This window comes from Fonsecaea pedrosoi, assembly GCF_000835455.1.
Source record: "Fonsecaea pedrosoi CBS 271.37 unplaced genomic scaffold supercont1.2, whole genome shotgun sequence".
Taxonomy (NCBI): Eukaryota; Fungi; Ascomycota; class Eurotiomycetes; order Chaetothyriales; family Herpotrichiellaceae; genus Fonsecaea; species Fonsecaea pedrosoi.
Window position 1 is genome coordinate 2,798,433 of NW_013550614.1, and position 20,010 is coordinate 2,818,442.

Sequence of the window (20,010 nt, forward strand, 5' to 3'; positions counted from 1 at the left end):
GGCGCCCTCACAGAAAACGGGAGCTCTTCGCATGATGCAAGCGGCCCAATGGGTGACCGGTGGGAGAAAATCTACCTTGGCTGGCGTTTAGCGGCTCAAGATAGAAGTTATGCCAGATCATGAAGATCTATCACACCTGTGAAGACGCTGAACGAATGCATTGGCGAGAGACAAACCAATAGCGAGGGAGAAGGTGGAAATTGTGGACATTGGTCTGGAGGTGAGGAGGAAGAGCACGATAGAAGAAAGAGACGAGGAGGAAAGCAATACAGTGGAGTCGAAATGGCCTCAAACCCGGTCGGCGCGTAGAGGTGGTCATGATTGGCTGATCTATTTGCGGAAACAGGTGGACTCGGTCATCTTTGTATCGTTATTGGCTGAACGGCAACTGCCGCCAAATCCGCACTGGGAGGACTGCATCAAGGCAGAAGACACAAAGCACTGTATCATAGGTACCTTCTCTTTACTTTTCTCGCTACCGAGTGACTCTACAAGCACGTGTCTACTTTTCTACTCGAATGCGCGCAGTACTGCTGCAGCCACAGGCCCTCGGAATAGAAACTGCAGCCAATAGACTCGCCAGTGCACTTGTGTCCGTCTCCCACCAGGCTCTCAGACCACCCTCCCTATCCGAGGTGGGCATGTTGCAATCTGCTTCCAGCCTCGTCAGAAGCGACCCTGCATCAGAAACTATGCTTTATCACGGTAGGTTGAAGTCAACCACAATTCGCCTGCGTACTCGTCAGTGAACACTCTGGATTGCCCTGCCTGCCGAAGCCCGAAAACTTACCCTGCTACTTGTCCGTTCTTGAGTTTCTGAACCGATTCGTTGAATTTGCTCAACCCTACCACGGTGGGCTCGAGGCGAAGTTTCCCTGTTCATTTCTGTTCAGCCTCCTCGTCACCATTGACACACATCCGCGCATCACATACCTCGTTTGGCAAAGTCCAGTGTCTCGTCGATATCGGCCAAGCTGCTGACCAAAGTTCCTTTGATGGACTGATTGCGGAACACCAGCCTTGATGCGTCCAGGTCGATGTGATACTTTCCTTTCGGCGGGATGCCAATGCTATGCATGCGTCAGCCAGTGCGTTAGACCTGCTGGAGCGAAATATATCTTACCACATGACTTGTCCACCTCCTCGAGCTCCGAGGTAGTCAAGTGCGATGGGGTACGCTTGTACGGCTGTCGATGCTGTTAGCTACTCGCCCTAGAAAAGGTCGCAATGTGTCCGGCGAGACATACCAGTAACAATGACTCCATGGGCTCCTCCTTCGGTTATTTCAAGAACTTTCTTTACCGGGTCTCCATCCTTAAAGTCGATGAAATGTTCAGCTCCATAATGCAGGGAGAGCTTTTTCCTCTCGTCTCCAGTGTCGACCACGATCGGCCGAATACCCATTGCGGCAGCCAGTTGAACACCCTGAATACCAACACCGCCACCACCACCAGGGAAGACGGCCCATTGACCCGGTCTCAGATCCGATTCCTTGAGCGAGGAGTAAATTGTCGAGGCGGAACACATCACGGGACCGGCGACATAGTCTGATACTCCCTAGGATGGGTCAACACACGTAGAGGCAGGGAGGATGCATAGCCGGACTTACGTCGGGAATGAGCTGTGATGGGGAGTTAGCCTATGATATGTCACGTCTTGAGTGGGCCCTTACGGTTGTATAATTCTCTGGTGAAACCACATACTGCTTATATGACCCTGCAGGTGCATTAATATATGTTCTGTTCGCAAGCACGCCAGCATGTACCCACCGTCGCAGTGGCCGCCAGTGTAGACGGCTTTGAAGCAATATGTCTCTCTGCCGCTCTTGCAGTATTCGCAGGAATGGCACACATTTTGGATCGGTTTGTAGCCGGCCCGCTGGCCAACCTTGTATGCCGTGACGTTCTCACCCACTTTGACAATCACTCCAGCTCCTTCGTGTCCGGCGCACTTGACCCCTAGGTCGGACATCTTTGCGGTGCCCCAGTCGTTGAGCATAAAGTGGACATCGCTTAGGCAGAGACCCGTGGCATTGAGTTTGATCAGGACATCATTGGGACCTGCACGGAAGGGTCGCGAGTCAGCACATTTGAGTCAGATTAGCAAGGGTTCGACAGGCTGTGTACGCACCAATTTCAGGTACAGGCACCTTCTCTACCTCGACATAGAAGTCGGGTCCCTCATTTTTCTATTGAGCTGTGTGAGAGCCTGGACTAAGCTGGTTCATTGCAAGTCACGTACCACAACAGCACCCCAGCACTCCTTGGGGATATCGAAAGTCGGCGCGGGATCACTCATGGCGGCAAAGACTGTGACTGTTCAGTAGGTCGGTGGAATGGGTACAGGGTAGGGAAGAGAAGCAGAAGGAGGTAGAAGAAAAGGCCGCACGAGCGACATTAGTAGATTTTATCTTTGTCTGACTCGGTCATCGACTTGTGCACGGGTTGGCCAGAGAACGAGGGGTGGAGGAGGGGCAGGTGCGCCTTCTTAGTCCTTCCCCATTATCTTGGAAGGGACGAACACAATGGAGATTGTAGATCCGAGAAACCCAAAATGCCGAGCAGATGGAGCCTCGGGTCGCACAGGACGGGCAAAAGGCAAGTGGACAAGTCATGGCCTACAGGATTGGAGATACTGAGGCATCGAAGACGCTGTCCAGATTGAGGAAAAGCCCCCTGGGTTGGCTCTTCTTTTCGTGATGTACGTCTTACAATTCAAGCCTGGCTCTGGGAGCTGATGGCGAAACTCAAAAGACCAGAGATTCAAAGCACGCGTCATCATAGAGGCACGCATCATTTGGCATCATTTGGTAAACAAGGCCGCGGGGGGATTGAAGGAGCAGTTAACGGCGGGGTTGATCAAGCGAGGACAAAAATGTGGAGGCACAACGATCGTAGCTACCGAGGTCATGATCCGGAGTAACCCCTATCCGAGAACGCCAAGTACGGACGTGACGGAGCCTGACACGCCTGACTAGTGTCAGCCAGGCACGTGCCATGTTCGCGACAAGGCTGCCATCCGTCTGGTGGGAGTATTCTTCCCTGCCTTCCCAGCTCTCAGCACCCTGATATTTGTTGATGCAAATAGCGCCTATTTCCCTCGCCATATGTCGAAACCACGCAAGACATCAGATAAACCAGATGCGGATAAACAGATAGAGTGTTGCTCTTCGCTCCTCGCCCCAAAAAAGACCGGTGTGTAGCGGCGAGCCAGAGGAATGTCCTGTAGACCCTGTCTCTCAAACTCCCTCAATATATCAAAGGCAACCTCTCAGTCATCGTCTTCAATCGCGACCACATCTGGATCGAGTGCTTCCCAATCCTCAACTTTACTTCTTAGGACTCTGGGACCAAATCCTCTCTTCCTACATGCACCATGTTCTGAGACACGAAAGAAATGTCGAGAATGATGGATCATAGTCCGCTGAAACTGGTCCCTTATCGACTTGATGAGCCATTCTTCGAGAACATCCCCTTGTGCATTCTCGCCAATTCCTTCTAGTTCTCTTTCTGATTTGTTCGGATTTTCTGTTGGGTTCAAGTCACCCGCTTCGGGTCGCGAAAAAATGATCATAGCCAAGTCAAGGAGACATTGGGGCCCGTACGGATGGAACTGCGCCTGAGTGATCTTCCGAAAAACGAGGTCTTGCAAGCTTTTCATCCCTAGTCTTTCGGCGATGACATACAACTTTCCACTCCTTAGTGCCTCGTTTCTGTAGTGGTCGACGGTGGCGCAATTGTCGAGTTGCTTTGGAAGGACATTCTCCCCATGTGGATGGTTCACAAGTGCGGGCATGTATTCATCCGTCAGAAGAAACTCGCGAACCGCACGAAACTGGTCTGCATCGACAGCCAGCAGTCCTGGATGCATAATGTATGGACTGGGCGTGCCGAGTTCGCGGACCAGGCACTTCAACACGGGGGCTTTTTCGAGGTCTTCGAGGCTCACTTCCATTTCGGTGTTATTCTTTCCTACGTAGACCTTCACTCTCTGCTCAGGTGGCTTTTGCTGTAACTTCTCCAGAGCTTGTGCTTCGGCCTCGCGTTTGATCCGAACTGGTGCAGGGCCGGATGATGTTGACATGTTCGGAGATTCTAAAGACGAAATTTGCTCCGCTGTCACTGTTGTGGATGTTTTGCGTCGCTTGGGTTGTGGAAACGGATAACGTGGAACTCTGCTTCTCGATATGCTCTCATTGGCTTCATCACCATTTATCGAACCGTCCGAGTATGCCAGCAATGCCTCTTGGTTGTATCGTCGAGCCCGCTCTTCAGCTGTAAAAGCAGGCTCGCCCCACAAGTTGGACATGGTGGTTGAATGACGTGGAAGTGAGAGAGCAATGAGTAAATCACAGAAGACCAAAAGGTCGGTCTTTAATTAGTTCTGAAGTGTGTCCTGCCGATGTTCGAGAATAGATCTCACGCGTGGAGAAAGTAAGAGGAAACCAAGCCAGATACAGGCAGATCAATGGTTGGTTTGAAGCGAAAGAACAAAACAGGGAGAAAGGTCCAATGCCTGTTGTCCAGGTTGACATAGAGCGGGGACTCGAGGATGGAAGGGTTGGAGGCAGGAAGAACGGAAATACTTACTTGCAGCCACATGCTCTCCCGGACTTTGAATATTCACTGATCTTCACATGCTGATGCGTTCGAGGACAGCACAACATAAGGAAACAAGATATTTGAGGTGGCCGAATCTCTCATTTTCCTATTCTGAACATAGAGGTTTTCATCCCGTCCCTAGGGATCGAGTTTGAAAGTAGCTTCACCATATCAGACGTCGACACCAGAGTCGAGAAACAACCAAAGTACATAAGAGTTGCGAGTTGTAGATCGCACACTGTGTGAGTTGATCATTTCCTTGGAATTCTCAAAATCCCAATGAAAGAGCGGAAAGCCGAAATTGCGCCTAAGCAGGGCCATTAGAAGGAGTAGGGTTGCGATGAACCACCAATTGTCGTCGGCCAACCTCGAGAAGAAGCGGAGTTGTTGCTGCTGTCAAAGCAGGCGAGATCCCACAAGACTCGTTGCTGATTCCAACGGCCCGGTAAACATACTGTCCTACCTCACATCATAGCACCAGACTGTCGAGCCTACTTCGAGTCGTCTGCGCAACCGTTTAGATGACTCTGGGAGACCGGCTGTTGCTGTCAAGATCAAAAGATGTAAGCATTTTGTTCCAATGAACTGCGAATTTCCCATGCCTGCACAAAATCACGCGTTGATCCCTTACCTGATCTCGACAATGTCATCGATATGATTGCACATCGCCACAAAGAGGTCGAAAAACAATTTGCCCCCATTCTCCATCTCCATCTGCATGGTTCCGCTCCTCTTGAAAGTCTTGCGACTTCGAATGATCAGGGCTAGGTAATGAGCGCGGAGTCGCGACTCGGTATCCGGCGTGTGCGCATACGCATATCGAGCTGATCGCAAGATCACGTCGACTTGGATTCCAGACTGCAACCCCTGCTTCCGTAGACACAGGCGTTTCAGTTCCTCCAGGCCGTACTTCTCGGCAGCGCAGTACACCACGGTATCTCTCAAGACATCGCCACCGGCGTCAGCGAGGTAAATTGTCGATGCTTTGTTTCCGCGGCCACCATTTTTTATGAAATCCTGGGCGTCCTCGAGATCCCAAGTGTCTCGGCGCTTGTTGTGCAGCAAGCGAGGATAATAGTCACCCTTGTAGAGAAACTCAAGAACGCAGGATAGAATTTCGGGTTCTTCATCAGGCAGTTCCACCCTCTTCGAGCTGCCTTCAAGAAAGTTGCCTTTGAGAGCAGCCGCAAAGTAGGGTGAATGACAGAGGACGTCTTCATGAGCAGCGAAGAGGCGCTGCTCACAACCCACCACCAACGTGACGATGGGGCTCGTTAATGTACTGTACGAGGATCAGTTTATCTTGCTCTTTCCGCAAATGTTTGGGTTGTTTTGTATTCAAGGCTGCCTACCTTGCCACTGGCGAGCCGGCGTCCACAGTGTCCTGCATCTTCTTCTTCACGTGTTCGGGATAAGTGGTCTTTGTGGTCTTCGACTTGACGATGCGACCTTCCCTTGTATTGAACGATCGCTTGAACATGTTGTCGAAAGAGCGCACCGACATTAGGCAAAATGCAATGATCGTTGCTTGTCAAGATCCAGAGATTCACGAACGAGCGAAGGAAGGAAGGAACGGCAGAAGAACCTGTGATTGTAGTAGAGAGCGTGATATGTGTTCTTCGGTGGGAGAGCGACGCTTCACAAGGACATGTGATGAGGAGCTGCGCAAGTCTTCGCTGGATGACTCCCACGCCTGCCAACCAAACTCTCGAGAGAGGGTCAACAGCCGATGGAAATCACACGGAAGGACTTGACGGTTCGGTTTTCTTTGCGCGAAACAAAGATAGCCGGACGCGCGTGTGCTTTGCCTGCTCGGGTGCGTGAAGAAAGGAAAGGAAGGGAGACGAGAATGGAAGGTTTGGGATATATACCTGCGCTGCGCAGGGCGGTTGCGAGGCTTGGCTGAAGGCAACCACGCCAACGGGGAGATGCATTATCGAATCATAGTGAAAAGGCTGCGCCTATCTTCCAGGCATGCATGCAGTGCAACTTGCAGTACCCGGTAGTGAGTCGGTAAAACACAGCCCCAGGAAAGAGACTTGTCGAAGCGATGGAGATGTTGCGGAAGCGGAGGGTCTCGAGGCCCCCATTTCATTAGCAGAACCATGACTTTCTAAATCATTTGTTGACATTGTCAGCTGACCGCGTTTTGACTGTCGCACGCGCCTTGTGCACCCTGCCACAGCTTCAAAGAATTCAGATCAACAGCTTGTGACATTGTCATCCTCCCGGCATCCGCTGGTACCTCTGTGTATGTTCACATCCAAAAATTGACAGAGAAGCGTATCCCGAGGTCAATGGTTATGCGTCGTCGCCTCTGAGACAGTGCTGAAATTGTCCAAATGTGAGCCTGGTTAATTCGCCGTATCGGGAGTCACTTCACCAGGCGACATTGTATGCGCAAACCCTCCGTATATCGGCAAAGCACAAAAGTGCCGTTGTGATGCAAGAGTGCCTGGCATGCTTGATTGCGCAGTCACCACTGCTCATCCAGGTCTTTAGCTGGTAGACGCTCCAACTGTCTGCGTTTGGTGTCTACCATTCGGTTGACTAGAAATAGGTCCGCATCCTCGAAGTCCAGCCATTCGCCTCCACATTCTTCTGCTCCAGCTCAGCTATCTGGTTTCCTTCTCGAATCTTGCGCTCCTTTTCCTTTCGGGATCTAATACGTTCAAGGATTTCAGGGTTCGGATTCTCAATCGATTCGGGGGTAGGTTTTGCGCAGCCATGCTGAAGAGCTTCGTATCTGTCTCGACAGGCATTCTGGGAGAAGTTGACCACGGGCTGCGACCCGCACAGTTAGTACTGACTAATATCTGGCATCGGGGACATTGCGAGACATGCCTTCAATGACTTCATCTGATCAGCCACCATGCGCCACTTCTTCGACTCGATGTCGTCTTTGAGCCTCTTCACTTCCTTCTCGGTCTTGATGACAGCCTGCAGAAGAACATCATCCTGCATGTCTTCGTCAGTCATTGTTCGTTCCCAACTGTGACCCAAAACCTACATCACCTTCGTGCCAGTCTGTCAAGTCCGCGTCAAGTAGGTCGTCCTGTCGCTTCTGCAAAGCTGCCTTGATGCGTCGCCAACGCGTGCCGATGGTCTTTGGATTGTAGGCGGTGCGACCCTGATCGATGAGAGCTTGTGCAATGTCTTTCTCCAGAAACCGAGCCTCTTTCATGCGCACAATCATCTCGTCATCGGAGTCCAGGTCCGCCGTGACTTTCTTCGCAACGGCAGGGCGGCCTCCCTGGATTTTCATCTTCTTGATATCTCCAGCATTGGCCATTTTGGCAGAGTCGAATTTACGACGACGTTTGGGCTTGCCATGGGAACCCTAGTCAGTCTGATCAGCGACACCAAATCAAATGAGAAAATGCTTTATAGATATTCCTACCTCCGCATTCAGGTCATCCTCTGCTTCGGACTCAAGATCGGCTGCCGCATCGCTGTCCTCATCGTCCCAAGCTTGATTGTCGGCCGTGGCTCCACGGTTGTCGACTATTGGGCCGCCACATGGCTGACCGATATCTGCTGAGCATTAGACTCGAGAAAGCATGGAATATATTCCCCTCGTCAGAGACATTGGGTGGTCGACCTACCAAGGGGAAAGTACTGGGGATCGAGTTGATGATGGGCGAAGTACGGGAGAGGATGAGTGCTCTGGCGGAAGACGAGTGCAGGCGCTGTTTTCTTGGGTTGCTCGTTGGTGAGTTTGTCACGAAAAACGAGAGTTCTTCTCTCCAGCTTGCGGGGAGCCGTGAGGCTTTCGAAATATTGGGTATCGGCGCGCATCTTTGTATAGAAAGGCCGTCAATATCTCCACAGTTCGTGGAAGCACAGCGCGTGGGACGAGAAAGAGGGGTATCGAGAAAGGAATATTGAAATTCTCCACGCTTTGTCACTTGTAAAAACCAAAAGGCAGTGAGGGGTGACACGCATGGCAGGTGAATGTGAGGTCGATGAAAAGAACACCGCAGGTGACTGTCACTGCTGCACTGGTGGCTCGTGGTCTTCATGGCTTCTCAAGGTTGACCAGGGGATCTTCTGTCAGCGAAGACAGCCCACAATATACTTCAGGGCTGAGCATGCTCAAGTCCTGTTGCGATGTATACAGTCTCAAACTGGGCACTTGTGCGATCTTTATTGACTTGCTCCATCTTCAGGGTGCACATTATACCTTTCCTTTTCTTTTTTTGACCCCTTTTAAAACACATAGCTCACTACAGACCATTCACACTGCAGTCCCGAAAGACAATTTCCACTGGAGAGCTATTCCTTCATTTCGCAGCCGTGACTCTCCTCTTTGCTCTGTTCCCAACCAGAGCCTTGTTGAGCCTTGATAGTCTACTGCGACTCTGATTGGCTGTTGAGAGATATGGCTGTGTCAAGTTCTAATCATGACGTCGTTTGTGGCGCAGACACCACCCACCCACCACCATCCCCTCGATATGACCAAAAGGCTTCAGTATCAACTTCCTCCTACATCACTAATGATAGTCTGATACCCTTATTCCTTTGTCCGAAATCTCATTTTCTATTCTTTTCTCCTTGAGGCACAAGCCTCTTGGTTTTGACCTAACATAATTCTTACCTGTGGTTGAGACTTCCTGCACCATGGCGATGGAATACATTAATTACATCAAGGCCAAGGCCCATCTTGTAACAGCACGCAGGTCAGAAGCCCCGGTGCTATCTGAAGAGGATGAGAAGTTCCTGGATCGAATCACATCCCAAGAAAATCCTCCTCCACTCCCCGCCCGCCCTGGGGCCGCATCGGTAGGCAAGGATGCCCAAATCGCTCTTATGGACGGGGCCCAAAACATTCCACTGCCTCCCGAGACTCCAAGTGAGCTCAGCGAAGAGCCAGCAATGCTCCAGGCAGGTGCAAATGACGCAACAGATGACACCCAGTCCAAGTCAAAGGCGACCTGGAGCTGGCTCAGACGTGACAGTCGAGACGTCAAACGCCAAAAGAACGAAGCCACTGCAGCTGGCTTAGAAGACATCGCTGCTAGCCTTAGAAAGCGGGAGCTGGAAGACAGCGAAGAAGTCAAGCAGGCCAGGCAGGAAGAAGAGGACATGACCATCGTACTGGAACGGCTCAACCTTGCGGCGGTTAACAATCGAGTCTTTTCCATTAGTGACGAAACACAAGAACTGTTACAGAAATTCAATCTAATCTTTAAAGACCTGGTCAACGGTGTCCCAACCGCATACGATGACCTGGAAAAGTTACTGACGAATGGTGACCGGCAATTGCAGAAGACCTTCAATTCACTACCAAGCTTTCTGCAGAAGCTCATCGAGAGACTTCCGGAAACCATGACGAAAGGGTTTGCGCCCGAGATGATGGCTGCAGCGGCCGAAAGGGCCCAGAAGAGTGGTGTCAACATGGACAACGCAGGCAAGGCGGCTGCGGCGGCCAAGAAGATGGGATTCAAGACCCCGTCCCTGAAAGAATTGGTGGGCAAGCCAACCGCTATCACAGCCGCGCTCAGATCAATCATGAACTATCTTCGGGCGCGATTTCCAGCTTTCATGGGTATGAACGTGCTGTGGTCGCTGGCACTATTTGGTAAGAGCATTCCCTTGGAGCGCACATTTTGAGTATGGCACTGACCCTGGTTTTTTTTTTTCGTAGTGCTACTCTTTGTCTTTTGGTACTGTCACAAACGTGGTCGAGAAGTTAGGCTAGAAAAAGAACGCAAGCTCACAGAAGAGGAGGTGCAAAAGCTGGACGTGGACTACAAGTCAGAGCATCCGGGTGAAGACTTGACGACCACCGCTGAGAAAGGGGCCTCCATTCAAGATGTGCAAGCTGGCATAGAGGAGGTTCAGGCCGCAAAGGAAGCGGTGGAGGTATCAGACCAGCCTGTCGAAGTGGAGCCCAAGGTGGTTCCTCCAACGACGCAGGCGCCGTGATGAATCGGGATTGGGTCGGGCTGATCAGGGAGAATGCATGCGTGACGACCTACCGAATAATGAAGATGATGAAAGCGATGGGAGCGTGTGGGGAACTATCCAGCATTTTCTCGTTCTCTTTTATTTTTTTACTCCCACCTTGAATTTTCACCTTTGTTTCACCCTTGCGACTAGCGGTTCGTGTCTGGAGGATGAAGGGGCCGGACGAGGTTGGGATAATTCAGACTGCGCATTGATGCTTGAGGTACAATCAGTGACGACCACAGCGACGACTATGCAGCGAAGCTCAGTAACAACTCTTGCCATTGTCAATTTGATGATCTCGATACTTAGCAGGAACCAGAGTAATACCATTCTTTCGATAGTCCAAACGCTGGGTGATGGTGATACCTCGTTAGTACTGCGCCTCCCCACAAATTGAGTTTTATAGGGACTGAGGGGCACTGGCCTGTCGTCGTGACCCTGTCGCGTCTCTCCTTGGCTTCTCGGCCCATTGAGTCATTGGAATCCGTTGGAGTCACTGCCGACCATGAAATGCATCCGTGATTGGTGGTTGCTCCTGAGGCACGCGAGGGGCTGATGGAGACCCGACATCTGATATTTTTTTTTTCCTTTTGACTTTTTTTTGGCTCATGGCCGGAGAGGAATGATTATCACTTCTGAGCTCACTAGGGATCCGTTGAACTGAGAGATTCGCAGACGCCTAACCATGCCAATTGTTGGCATGGATGCAAGTGTGCAACCAATGATGCGAATCTACGTAGCTCTAGATGTAGAAGGCTCATCGATGGCCCAGTCACAGAGAGCGCCGGGAATAGCGGTGTGCAGGCTCTGAGATCCGCACTCGCAGGCTGTGGAGTTACAGAATTGTAAACCCGACTCGGTACTGTGTGTCGATAGGTGACTAGCCTTTAGTCTCTTTAACTAACAAGTGGCATGCTTTCCGCCTGGACGCCCGCCGCCCACTGGTGGAGAGGGCCCTTTCGCCGCCCGCCGCAGTCACCGTACGTCGTGCGTAGGTTGTAGTGGCCCTACAAAGTTCAAAGCCTTTTTTGAAGCCCTGACTTCTCACCTTTTTTTCCCTTTCTTTCCCTCTTCTTACCAACCCAAACAACTTCAACCCAGCCCATTGATACCTGCCAAAGCATTCGAGTCCCAGCATCTCCTGTCATATCGTTCGAGGATCATCTTTTGCTCATGGCCTTCGCTGCTTTCTAGACGGCCAGGAGGTCCCCTCTCCGCTCTGGGGAGGGGGTCCTTCTCTCGTGGCCAGTCAAGCAGCTCCAGCAAATCCTCGTTTCGATATCTACTCTTTCGAGGCTCTACCGCGTAGGAGCTCGTGTCCACTACTGTCCTCGAAATTGCCCTGCTTGCACACCTGAACGGCACCCAGCTGTCCTTGCGACACAGGTGCTAAGAACGATATTTTCACCCCCTCCAGGACGACCTCCTCCGCCTACCTACACCCCCCCGCCATCCTTGATATCGCACCCAAACCTCTACCACTTATTCTTAATATTCTACTTTCTTGAAAACTACCGAAAGTCTGCCCCATTGCACTACAATGTCCCGGCTTTTTACCCGCAACTCGAGGGGCCGCCAGCCTATGCTGGGTTCCACCGTCAAATTATTCAAGTCCAAAGAACACCCCAATGACACCTACCAACCCAAGCCAAAGAGGGGCAGACCTCCTCGCAAATACACGGTGACAAAGAAATCGTCGGGCAAAAGGAAAAAAGCCGACAGCTCGACCTCGGGAGAAGATCTCTCCTCGTATGGGTCCGAGACTGCAGATGATGCCTCGGACGAAGAGAGTGAGGATGAAGCCGATGATGAAGATGACCTGCCAGCAGTAAAAGCCCCGTCTCGTTCCCGGAGATTGAATGGGGCGGGGCCCAAAAAACAAATCAAGTCGCGGGATAATGTATCCCTCGCTGGCAGCTCAGAGAGTATGTTCGGTGATTTTGAAGACTACTACGAGGATGACGAAGACCCCGACCTCTCCCCCGAAGAAAACAGGAAGCGTTTTGAAGAAAAGGTCTTTGCAGAATCAGATGACGACAATGACATCTACCGGGCTGTCGATGATATTAGTGATTCCGACGACGATGTGGATGGAAACCAACTTCAAGAGCAAGATTTGCTTGCCATGCTGTCCGAAGAAGGTCAGAGTGATGCCGACTTCCTTCTCAACCAGATTGATGGCTTGTCTGCCTACGGATTTGGAGATGAGAGTGATGGCTCCATCTACCGTTTTCCCTCTTCACAAGGTAGCGACAGTGCCACTGAAACCGCTCCCGAGAAACGGGTGCATTTTGCCACCGATGCCGACCCAACCATTCTCTTAGGCATGTCCGAATCGCCTACCATTACTCGTGCCCTGCTACCCTCAGCACTACCCGACTCTGGATTCTTGCACCAAGGTGCTGACAGACGCGTTGGCGTCCTGGTCGATGACCTGGATGATTGTATGTTGTGATGTGATTTGTCCGTGTTCATGATGACTAACACCCTGCAGCTGATCTGACCGACGACTGTTTGCCGGAGGAGGCCCTTCAGAGCACTCCCCATGCGGCCGACGAAGAGAAAGAGACGTCGCCTTCGGCTTCACCGCCATCCAAGAAGTCGGGCAAGAAACCAGCTCGGCTTCGGGGCCCGCCGCGTGGCATCTTTATCGACGAAGGTGACAAGACATCTGGTATTCTCGACTCCTCGGGGAAAATCATCCTCATGACCAATCCCCATCTGCTGGGTGAAGAGTTCGCCCGTCGCTACGGAGCGTCCCAAACATCCAGTCCAGATGTGGGCTTTGCCGAGCTCATTGAGGAGAGCGATGCCGGCGATCGTGACTTTACTGATCTCTTAACTGGGCAGAGCGCAGACATCATGCTTGCTAGCTTCAATTCTGCGATCAATGACCCTTTCAATCAGGGTCAGGCTGTTGGCCCCTTGGAAGCGTTCTATCCTACCAATAACTTTTTTTTCGATGATTTTACCGTTGACCAGGGCGATCTCGCTGGAGATTTTCAAACGGATGGGCTTGGGGAAGATGTCATCAGTCTCACCGATGTAATTCAATTCGACAGTGGTTCTGAGGACAGCGACGCTCCGACGTCGCCCATCTTCATGCCTCCCAACCACGAGCTCCTCAGCAATGATTTCGCTCATCTTAACAACGGCAACATCACGGCATTCCGACGCAACGCCGACCCAGCTTTTGCGGCGATGAGCCAAATGCCGTCATATCTGGATCTAGATTACTTGAGTTCGCCTCTTGCAACACCAGCACCGTCTCGCCGCAAGAGGAAGAATCATGTCTCGCCGTACACCTCTTCGCACTACAAAGGAGTGACACCTGTGCAGCGGATGCGAGATCCCAACCATGGACGAGCTTCCGACCCTGTGACTCCTGCGAAGAAAAAGCGCAGACTTATGACTTGATGAAATGACGACGACACGATGGTCTCGTTTGCCATGTCTCATATTTGGTCGTCCTTTTATGGCGAGCCATGTACTGCTTGATGGATCGAAGTTGGGCGTAGAGTGGAATAGGGTGGGCATATTGCTGTTCGGAGTTCCCTTGCGACATGCCCCGGGTTTCTTCCGGTTTCCTCATTCGGGACCCGATTCGCTTTCGACTTGACAGGAACCAAAAAAGAAAACAGGACTGGGGAAAAGAAAATGTGCGAAGTTTTATGATACCAAGTTGGGAGAAGTGTTTTGTCTGTTTCTTCATTGTCTTTGTGCTTGTTCAACATGGGACATGGGTGGAATATTCACGGTTCTGAGGGCAATTCTCCAAGAATCACCATAGAGGGTATTAGAAATGCTCTTAATCATTCTTCCATGGGAACGTTCGAAATCGTACAAACCAGATAACTATTTTCTTGAATTGGTATTTCGCAGCCTGGTCTTTGTGCGGTTATCCTTACTAGTATGACGTCATCAGTCAATGCTAGTGCGAGTTGTACTGTGGAGTAATAGGACATAAGAGTTCATGCAACCCTAACAAGAACACCCAAGTTATGCACCCAGGGCAACTTGATAATGAATGTCGAGTATGTGCGCCTCCATATGAAGGTCGAGACGCAACAACTGTCAAGAAACGTATACTCGTCGAAAATCCCTCCCGTGCCTTCCTCGACCACCCATTGCATTGCGGCGACTGTTCAGCCGGCTGGTCCGGGGCGTCTCGTCGAACCATGTCGCTGGCGATGCTCCTCTGCCCAGACACCAGAGTAGTGTCCTGATTCGACATCTTCGCCTCCGTGTCGGAGCTCGAGACGTCGTAGCCACCACGTACTAGCCCGTACCCTCCTCCGAAGTCGTGAAATCCGGGTGCGTCGAAAGAGTCGGCGCAGTGCGTGTGCACAGACGAAGACAATGGCGTGGTACTCCCTTCTCCCGTCCCATTTGACCGCCTACGAAACATGGATCGTGCGTGCATTTGTGAGTTGACGCCTTTTGTTCGCCTTTGGCTCTGTTTCCGCGTGCCTGTTTTTCGTTCTGTTCGCCGTCCACCTTCTCTGATCGATTCTAACATTAATTTTAATGAGTCGCAGCTGATTCTGGCGATCATCAACATCGCCCCCTGGCTCCTCGCCATCCTCTACGACGTCTTGTACTACATCTGCCGCCGGATGTGGCATGAAGTGCCCGTTTGGGGTGGACGGGCCAGAGGGGAACACAGACCACGAGCACCCAGTCTTCGCGATAGGCCGAGGAGGATGAGTTTTCGAGATCTGGTGACCGGCGGCATCGGGTTGGGCGTGGGTCGGGAAGAGCAGGACGGCGACCTAGGGAACGAAAAGAGCAAGGACCAAAAGGGACACAGAAGAGGTTTGAGTGCGGAGAGTATAGAAGAAGAGATGGACGATCAGATGGAAGATGGGGATCAGCGCAAGGCGTGAACATCCATGTCGAGATGCATTTATAACGAGATACGACCACAACACCAATACTTCGAGCACACTCTGGAATAGCAGCTGCCATGGGCACGATGGGTATACGTGATTTGGGATGGCAGCACAATATCGATAAGGACGTCTTGCACTTCCCGCGCGGCCGCGACAGAAGCCACAGACCGACCTGCCACAACGTCGAATGGTACAACAGAATGTCGAGCAAGTCGCCCCGTCGGGTTGCGTTCTCCAAAGGAACGAATGCAGGGACAATTGTTCGTCTTGAATTCCTCTGCACGACAGACGGAGAGAAGCACATCACCAAGAAGGGACAAAGCCATTTCTCATCTTGCCATCCGAAACGCTGCCTCAGCTAGAACAACCGAGTTGAAAGGCCTTTGACAGACCCGTCTCGACCTTACATGACCTTTTGAAGTCATCCTTTTGCATTCGACCTTCCACAGCGTTCCGCAGGGCAGGAAGGCGACAGCGTCCACTTCTGCTTGCTCAACTCTTGCTCAAGCGAGCGACGGGCTCTGCTTGGGCTGTCGAGAGCGGTGAGACCCGCAGAGGATAGAGAGTTGAAATACCGGCCAGGTTTATCGGGTACTTGAGCGACATGCTGCTTTGAGCGACATGCTGCATGGGACATGCGTTACAGGAAACATGAAGATATGCCCACATGGGTCCGTGAATATGACATATGGGAGGTTAGGATAGGATAAGATCCTTTGAATTGATCAATTACCGCGGATCAAATCGAGTCGTTGGTAGCAACGAAAGACACTGGATGTCATATCATGTCTCTTGTCTCTTATCTCTTGTCTCTTGCAGCATGCCGCTTGCACCATGTCACATGTCGTATGTAAATCTTGTATCGAGTGATTTTGGTGACTGCTTACTTATATCTGGATAGATGAAGATCAGTCCGAACAAGGGACAAAAGTTAGTCAAGTGCACGTACAGCTTACGCGAGGATGTTTATGTGTGAAGGTAGGTAGGTCAATGCATATCCTATGTTGTTTGGTATCTATGTATGTACCTAGTATGTGGGTATCATCATCTATCTATTTAACCAAGACGAGACGAGGCGCGATGCGACGAGAGACAAGACAAGACACGACTTGCTCTCTCCTCCTCCACTCCAATGCTTGTGGACATGGCACCCGTGTGCTTGCACCTGCTGGGGGTTAGCCATTGATGTCCATAGCAACAACCCCCTTGCCACGCCTGGCCACGGCCCTGATTCCTGATTCGTGATATGGACTCTCCTGCCTCCCCTATCACTCACTGCTCACGACTCGCTGGCTGGCTGGCTGGCTGGCTGATCGATCAATCGATGGATTGATCAAACGGATGAGTGATCAAATCCTAACGACCAACATAGCGGCCCTCGAACGCGGCGTCGACATCTTCATCGGCTTCTCCATCATCATCACCACCACCGGCCTCCTCCTCATCCACGTTCTCGTCCGAGTCGTAGCTTGCTTCGTCCGAGTCGTTGTCGTCATTGTCATCATCTTCCTCCTCCTCTTCGTCGCCATCATCATCGTCGTCCTCAGGCGCATTATTCCCCTTTTCTGCCACGGCGGGCTGTCCCGCCGTTGATTTCGACGCAGTACTTCCCCCTGTGACTTGGATTTGTGGAATCGAGGACGACGGAGCAGAGGACGTCTTTATGGCAGGAATCTGCTGGGACTGCGTTCTGGGCGGAGAGGGAAGTTGATGTTGCTGGTTCTGCTGCCGTCGAGATTCACGTTCCGGACTCGGCCCGCTGACTTCACGCTCTCTCCCACGACTGTCTTCCTCTGCGTCCCCTTCTCCCTCCGAGGCGGGTGTGCTCGCGCTACGACTCCGTGAGACCGACCTGCTCGCTCCGCCAGCACTTCCCTGACTTCCCTCGCGGGCACCAGCAGCATCGTTGGTGGGGGACTTGTCGTCCTTCTCCCCCTCCATTTGCTCCCGTCTTTTCTTCTCCCTTCTATCTGCTGCTTGGATAGCGTTTTTCCGCTCTTTGCTCATGTTTCCGCGGAAGAGTTCCAACGGTCCAGTGCTGGCGGCGCTCATAACACTGGCTTCCCTGCTTCTTTCGCGCCCACCCTCAGGTCCTGGGGTCGCAGTGGTATCGCTCTGTGCGACGCTCTGGCTGCGGCTTCGAGCTTCGCCTGTGGCGCTACGCGACTCGCTGTCCTCACTGGTTGACGACATGCCGTAGATGGCTTCGAGGGCGTCATAGTTAATCCGCCGCGAAAACGTCCTACGGTTCATGAGCATCAGCCTCATGGATTTCGCGGCACTTCTCTCTCTTCCGCCGACCGTGGTGTTGTCCTGTTCGTCCCCGCCTTCTCCTTCGTCTCCTTCATTCTCTACCTCTGCACCCTCTCCGTCTACTCTCTCGCCGCCTTCACCCTCGCCCTCCACACCTCTACCTCTCTTTCTCCCGCCGCGCTGCTCCTTCAAATAGCTCACGTCTCCCCGGCGACCCGGTCTCTTAGTCCCATCCTTTCTCCTCAACCTCTCCAGTTTCCTTCTCCTCTCCTCCTGCTCCGGGTCCAAGCCTCTCGCCCTCATGTCCGCCTCCTTCAATTCTTTCTTGATCCGCTTGGCGTGATCCTGTCGCAACCAATCGGCATTCATACTCACCCACACTCTTTCCTTGATGCGGGTCTCCTGCTCGGACAAGAGACAGGTAGAGACATCTTCGTCCGAGTCGAATTCTGAGGCTCCGAGAGTTGGAGAAAGAGAAACGATGCCAAGATTACCAATGTTTGTGTTACACGGGGGTCCCGCTCTCTTGTCCTTTGGGTGTGGGGGAACGGTCTCAGTTGGGTCGACCGTGAGATCTATAGTGGCTGGTGGTCGACCTTGTTCTTCTCCTGGTTCAGAAGATACGCCACCACTGGGCAGTTGCTCCTGTACCTGCTGTTCACCTGGAGGTAGAGTCCGGTAGTTTGGATCGAGTTCTGGGTTGTCCCGTAATGCTTCTGCGATACCCTGTTCAATTTCGTTCTCAATCGCGATTTCCGCTGCTGATGCAGGTGGTGCTTTCCAGTGCGCAGATTTATGTCTTCGCTGTCGAGGCTGCGAGGATTCTGGGACGTCCTGGCCTTCGCCATTGTGCGATGATGACGGTGTTGCCTCTCGCAATGCGTCGGTTTGTTCAGGTTGTGATTCAGCAGGCGTCTCACTCTGAGTTAGAGCTGGGTCAATCGCAAGCAGTCGAGCTGGGATCTCTGGAATCTTGTAGCCTTCTGCATCGATGCGAACTCGCTTTGCCGGCGGTGGTTGTCCTTCACCCGAAACCTGAGCAGCCTGGGTTCCGGGACCTGTGGCATCCCCTTCGATTTCTGCGGCGGTCTCTGGAAGGGGATTCTTTCGAGGTCGTCCCCTCTTCCTGCCTTTGGGCTTAGGGTTTAGTGCTTGTTTCAAGACAGGCGGTTGTTGCTCATCAAGTGGGTGTGGTGTGAAGGGCTCCGGAATCCCGTCACTTCTGAATTTCGTGACTGAGAGTTTACTCGCCTGTGTGTCATGGAATTCCTCGAGTCGTTTGTTGATAGTGATCTCGGTGACTTTCGCAGTCAGCACGACCTCGCGAGTGGTCCGGCGGTAATTGTTCATTCGAGCTGCCAGAATGACCGCTGCACCACAGACGCCCGAGGGTCTGCGGCCATGGGCGATCCAGTCGCGCTTCATCCGCTTGACGATGTTAATAGCATCGCGTTTGATTTTGTCTCGATCATGCTTGTCAAAATCCAGCTCGTCGACAAACCTAGGCACAAGCGTGGCTGGATCCATGCCCCAGAATTCTGCTGAGCCATCCATTCGATAGCCTCTTCCTTGTTGGAGGTAGAGCTTCTTGACGAGGTCTTGATACACCCTTCCCAAGGCAAAAACATCCATATTCATTTTTTCGGCAAAATCAATCAGCATGAGGCTGTACATGGGTCTGGGCTGGCCCTCGACCTGCTCGGTCTTGCGTCGGCAAGCAGCGTAGAGGCAGGTGACGGCTACACTCTCAATGGTTCTTCCCTGGATAAAGCCAAGAGTATTTGCGAACTCGAAGAGTCTCTCGGCCGTCTCGACCTCGGTATGTCTGATACCAAGGAGAGCGATGTAAGAAGACATGATGTTCCTAGCTTGAGCTTTTGAGCGTTCGCGATTGAGGGGCGCCTCACGGCCAGCACTCCCGAAAGCACCACCATGGTAGTTCCTTTGATGAGACTGGTTTTCACCAACCTGAACACCAAGGGCGGTAATACGGCCAGACTCAGTTTCACCGAATCCCTGCTCGCTGACAAGACCGGATTCTTCCTGTACTAGGGCTCCACAACTCTCGCAGATGAGGCCTTGGTCGCTGTACACAACCTTTGTCCGGTCGGGGCAGTCGGGATTCGGACACAGAGGCTTTGAGCGAGCAAGAGGTTGGCTGACTGGCGTGGGTGCTCGCACAAGTGTAGGGGTCGATGCTCGAAGAGAACTTGGTGCCGGGCTGCCCAAGCCTTCGATGCGCCCGCGATAGTTGGGTCGGCGGTGTTGGCCAGCCCGGGGCTTGGGTGGGGGCGGCTTGGGTGGCATCGAGG

General features: G+C 52.3%; 8 protein-coding genes across 8 annotated transcripts; 3 read left to right on the top strand and 5 right to left on the bottom strand.

Annotated features, from left to right (window-relative positions):
• Positions 1-786: 786 nt before the first annotated feature.
• Z517_02958 (uncharacterized protein) lies at positions 787-2,298 on the bottom strand (the record flags this gene model as incomplete). The annotated part of the gene is made up of 9 exons (XM_013432066.1): positions 787-875; positions 934-1,070; positions 1,124-1,187; positions 1,248-1,557; positions 1,610-1,621; positions 1,673-1,716; positions 1,770-2,060; positions 2,131-2,188; positions 2,242-2,298. The coding sequence occupies 9 exons, from the start codon at positions 2,296-2,298 to the stop codon at positions 787-789; spliced, it is 1,062 nt and encodes a 353-aa protein (XP_013287520.1).
• Positions 2,299-3,270: 972 nt separating this feature from the next.
• Z517_02959 (uncharacterized protein) lies at positions 3,271-4,308 on the bottom strand (the record flags this gene model as incomplete). Its single annotated transcript, XM_013432067.1, has 1 exon — positions 3,271-4,308. The coding sequence occupies one exon, from the start codon at positions 4,306-4,308 to the stop codon at positions 3,271-3,273; it is 1,038 nt and encodes a 345-aa protein (XP_013287521.1).
• A 920-nt stretch (positions 4,309-5,228) lies between these two features.
• Z517_02960 (uncharacterized protein) lies at positions 5,229-6,081 on the bottom strand (the record flags this gene model as incomplete). Its single annotated transcript, XM_013432068.1, has 2 exons — positions 5,229-5,883; positions 5,954-6,081. The coding sequence occupies 2 exons, from the start codon at positions 6,079-6,081 to the stop codon at positions 5,229-5,231; spliced, it is 783 nt and encodes a 260-aa protein (XP_013287522.1).
• Positions 6,082-7,151: 1,070 nt separating this feature from the next.
• On the bottom strand, positions 7,152-8,399 carry Z517_02961 (uncharacterized protein; the record flags this gene model as incomplete). The annotated part of the gene is made up of 5 exons (XM_013432069.1): positions 7,152-7,385; positions 7,473-7,559; positions 7,612-7,941; positions 8,002-8,135; positions 8,207-8,399. The coding sequence occupies 5 exons, from the start codon at positions 8,397-8,399 to the stop codon at positions 7,152-7,154; spliced, it is 978 nt and encodes a 325-aa protein (XP_013287523.1).
• An 822-nt stretch (positions 8,400-9,221) lies between these two features.
• Z517_02962 (uncharacterized protein) lies at positions 9,222-10,529 on the top strand (the record flags this gene model as incomplete). Its single annotated transcript, XM_013432070.1, has 2 exons — positions 9,222-10,182; positions 10,249-10,529. 2 exons carry the CDS (start codon positions 9,222-9,224, stop codon positions 10,527-10,529), a joined length of 1,242 nt encoding a protein of 413 aa, XP_013287524.1.
• A 1,564-nt stretch (positions 10,530-12,093) lies between these two features.
• On the top strand, positions 12,094-13,970 carry Z517_02963 (uncharacterized protein; the record flags this gene model as incomplete). Its single annotated transcript, XM_013432071.1, has 2 exons — positions 12,094-12,997; positions 13,048-13,970. The coding sequence occupies 2 exons, from the start codon at positions 12,094-12,096 to the stop codon at positions 13,968-13,970; spliced, it is 1,827 nt and encodes a 608-aa protein (XP_013287525.1).
• A 942-nt stretch (positions 13,971-14,912) lies between these two features.
• Z517_02964 (uncharacterized protein) lies at positions 14,913-15,439 on the top strand (the record flags this gene model as incomplete). The annotated part of the gene is made up of 2 exons (XM_013432072.1): positions 14,913-14,978; positions 15,092-15,439. The coding sequence occupies 2 exons, from the start codon at positions 14,913-14,915 to the stop codon at positions 15,437-15,439; spliced, it is 414 nt and encodes a 137-aa protein (XP_013287526.1).
• Positions 15,440-16,801: 1,362 nt separating this feature from the next.
• On the bottom strand, positions 16,802-20,005 carry Z517_02965 (uncharacterized protein; the record flags this gene model as incomplete). Its single annotated transcript, XM_013432073.1, has 1 exon — positions 16,802-20,005. One exon carries the CDS (start codon positions 20,003-20,005, stop codon positions 16,802-16,804), a length of 3,204 nt encoding a protein of 1,067 aa, XP_013287527.1.
• Positions 20,006-20,010: the final 5 nt, after the last annotated feature.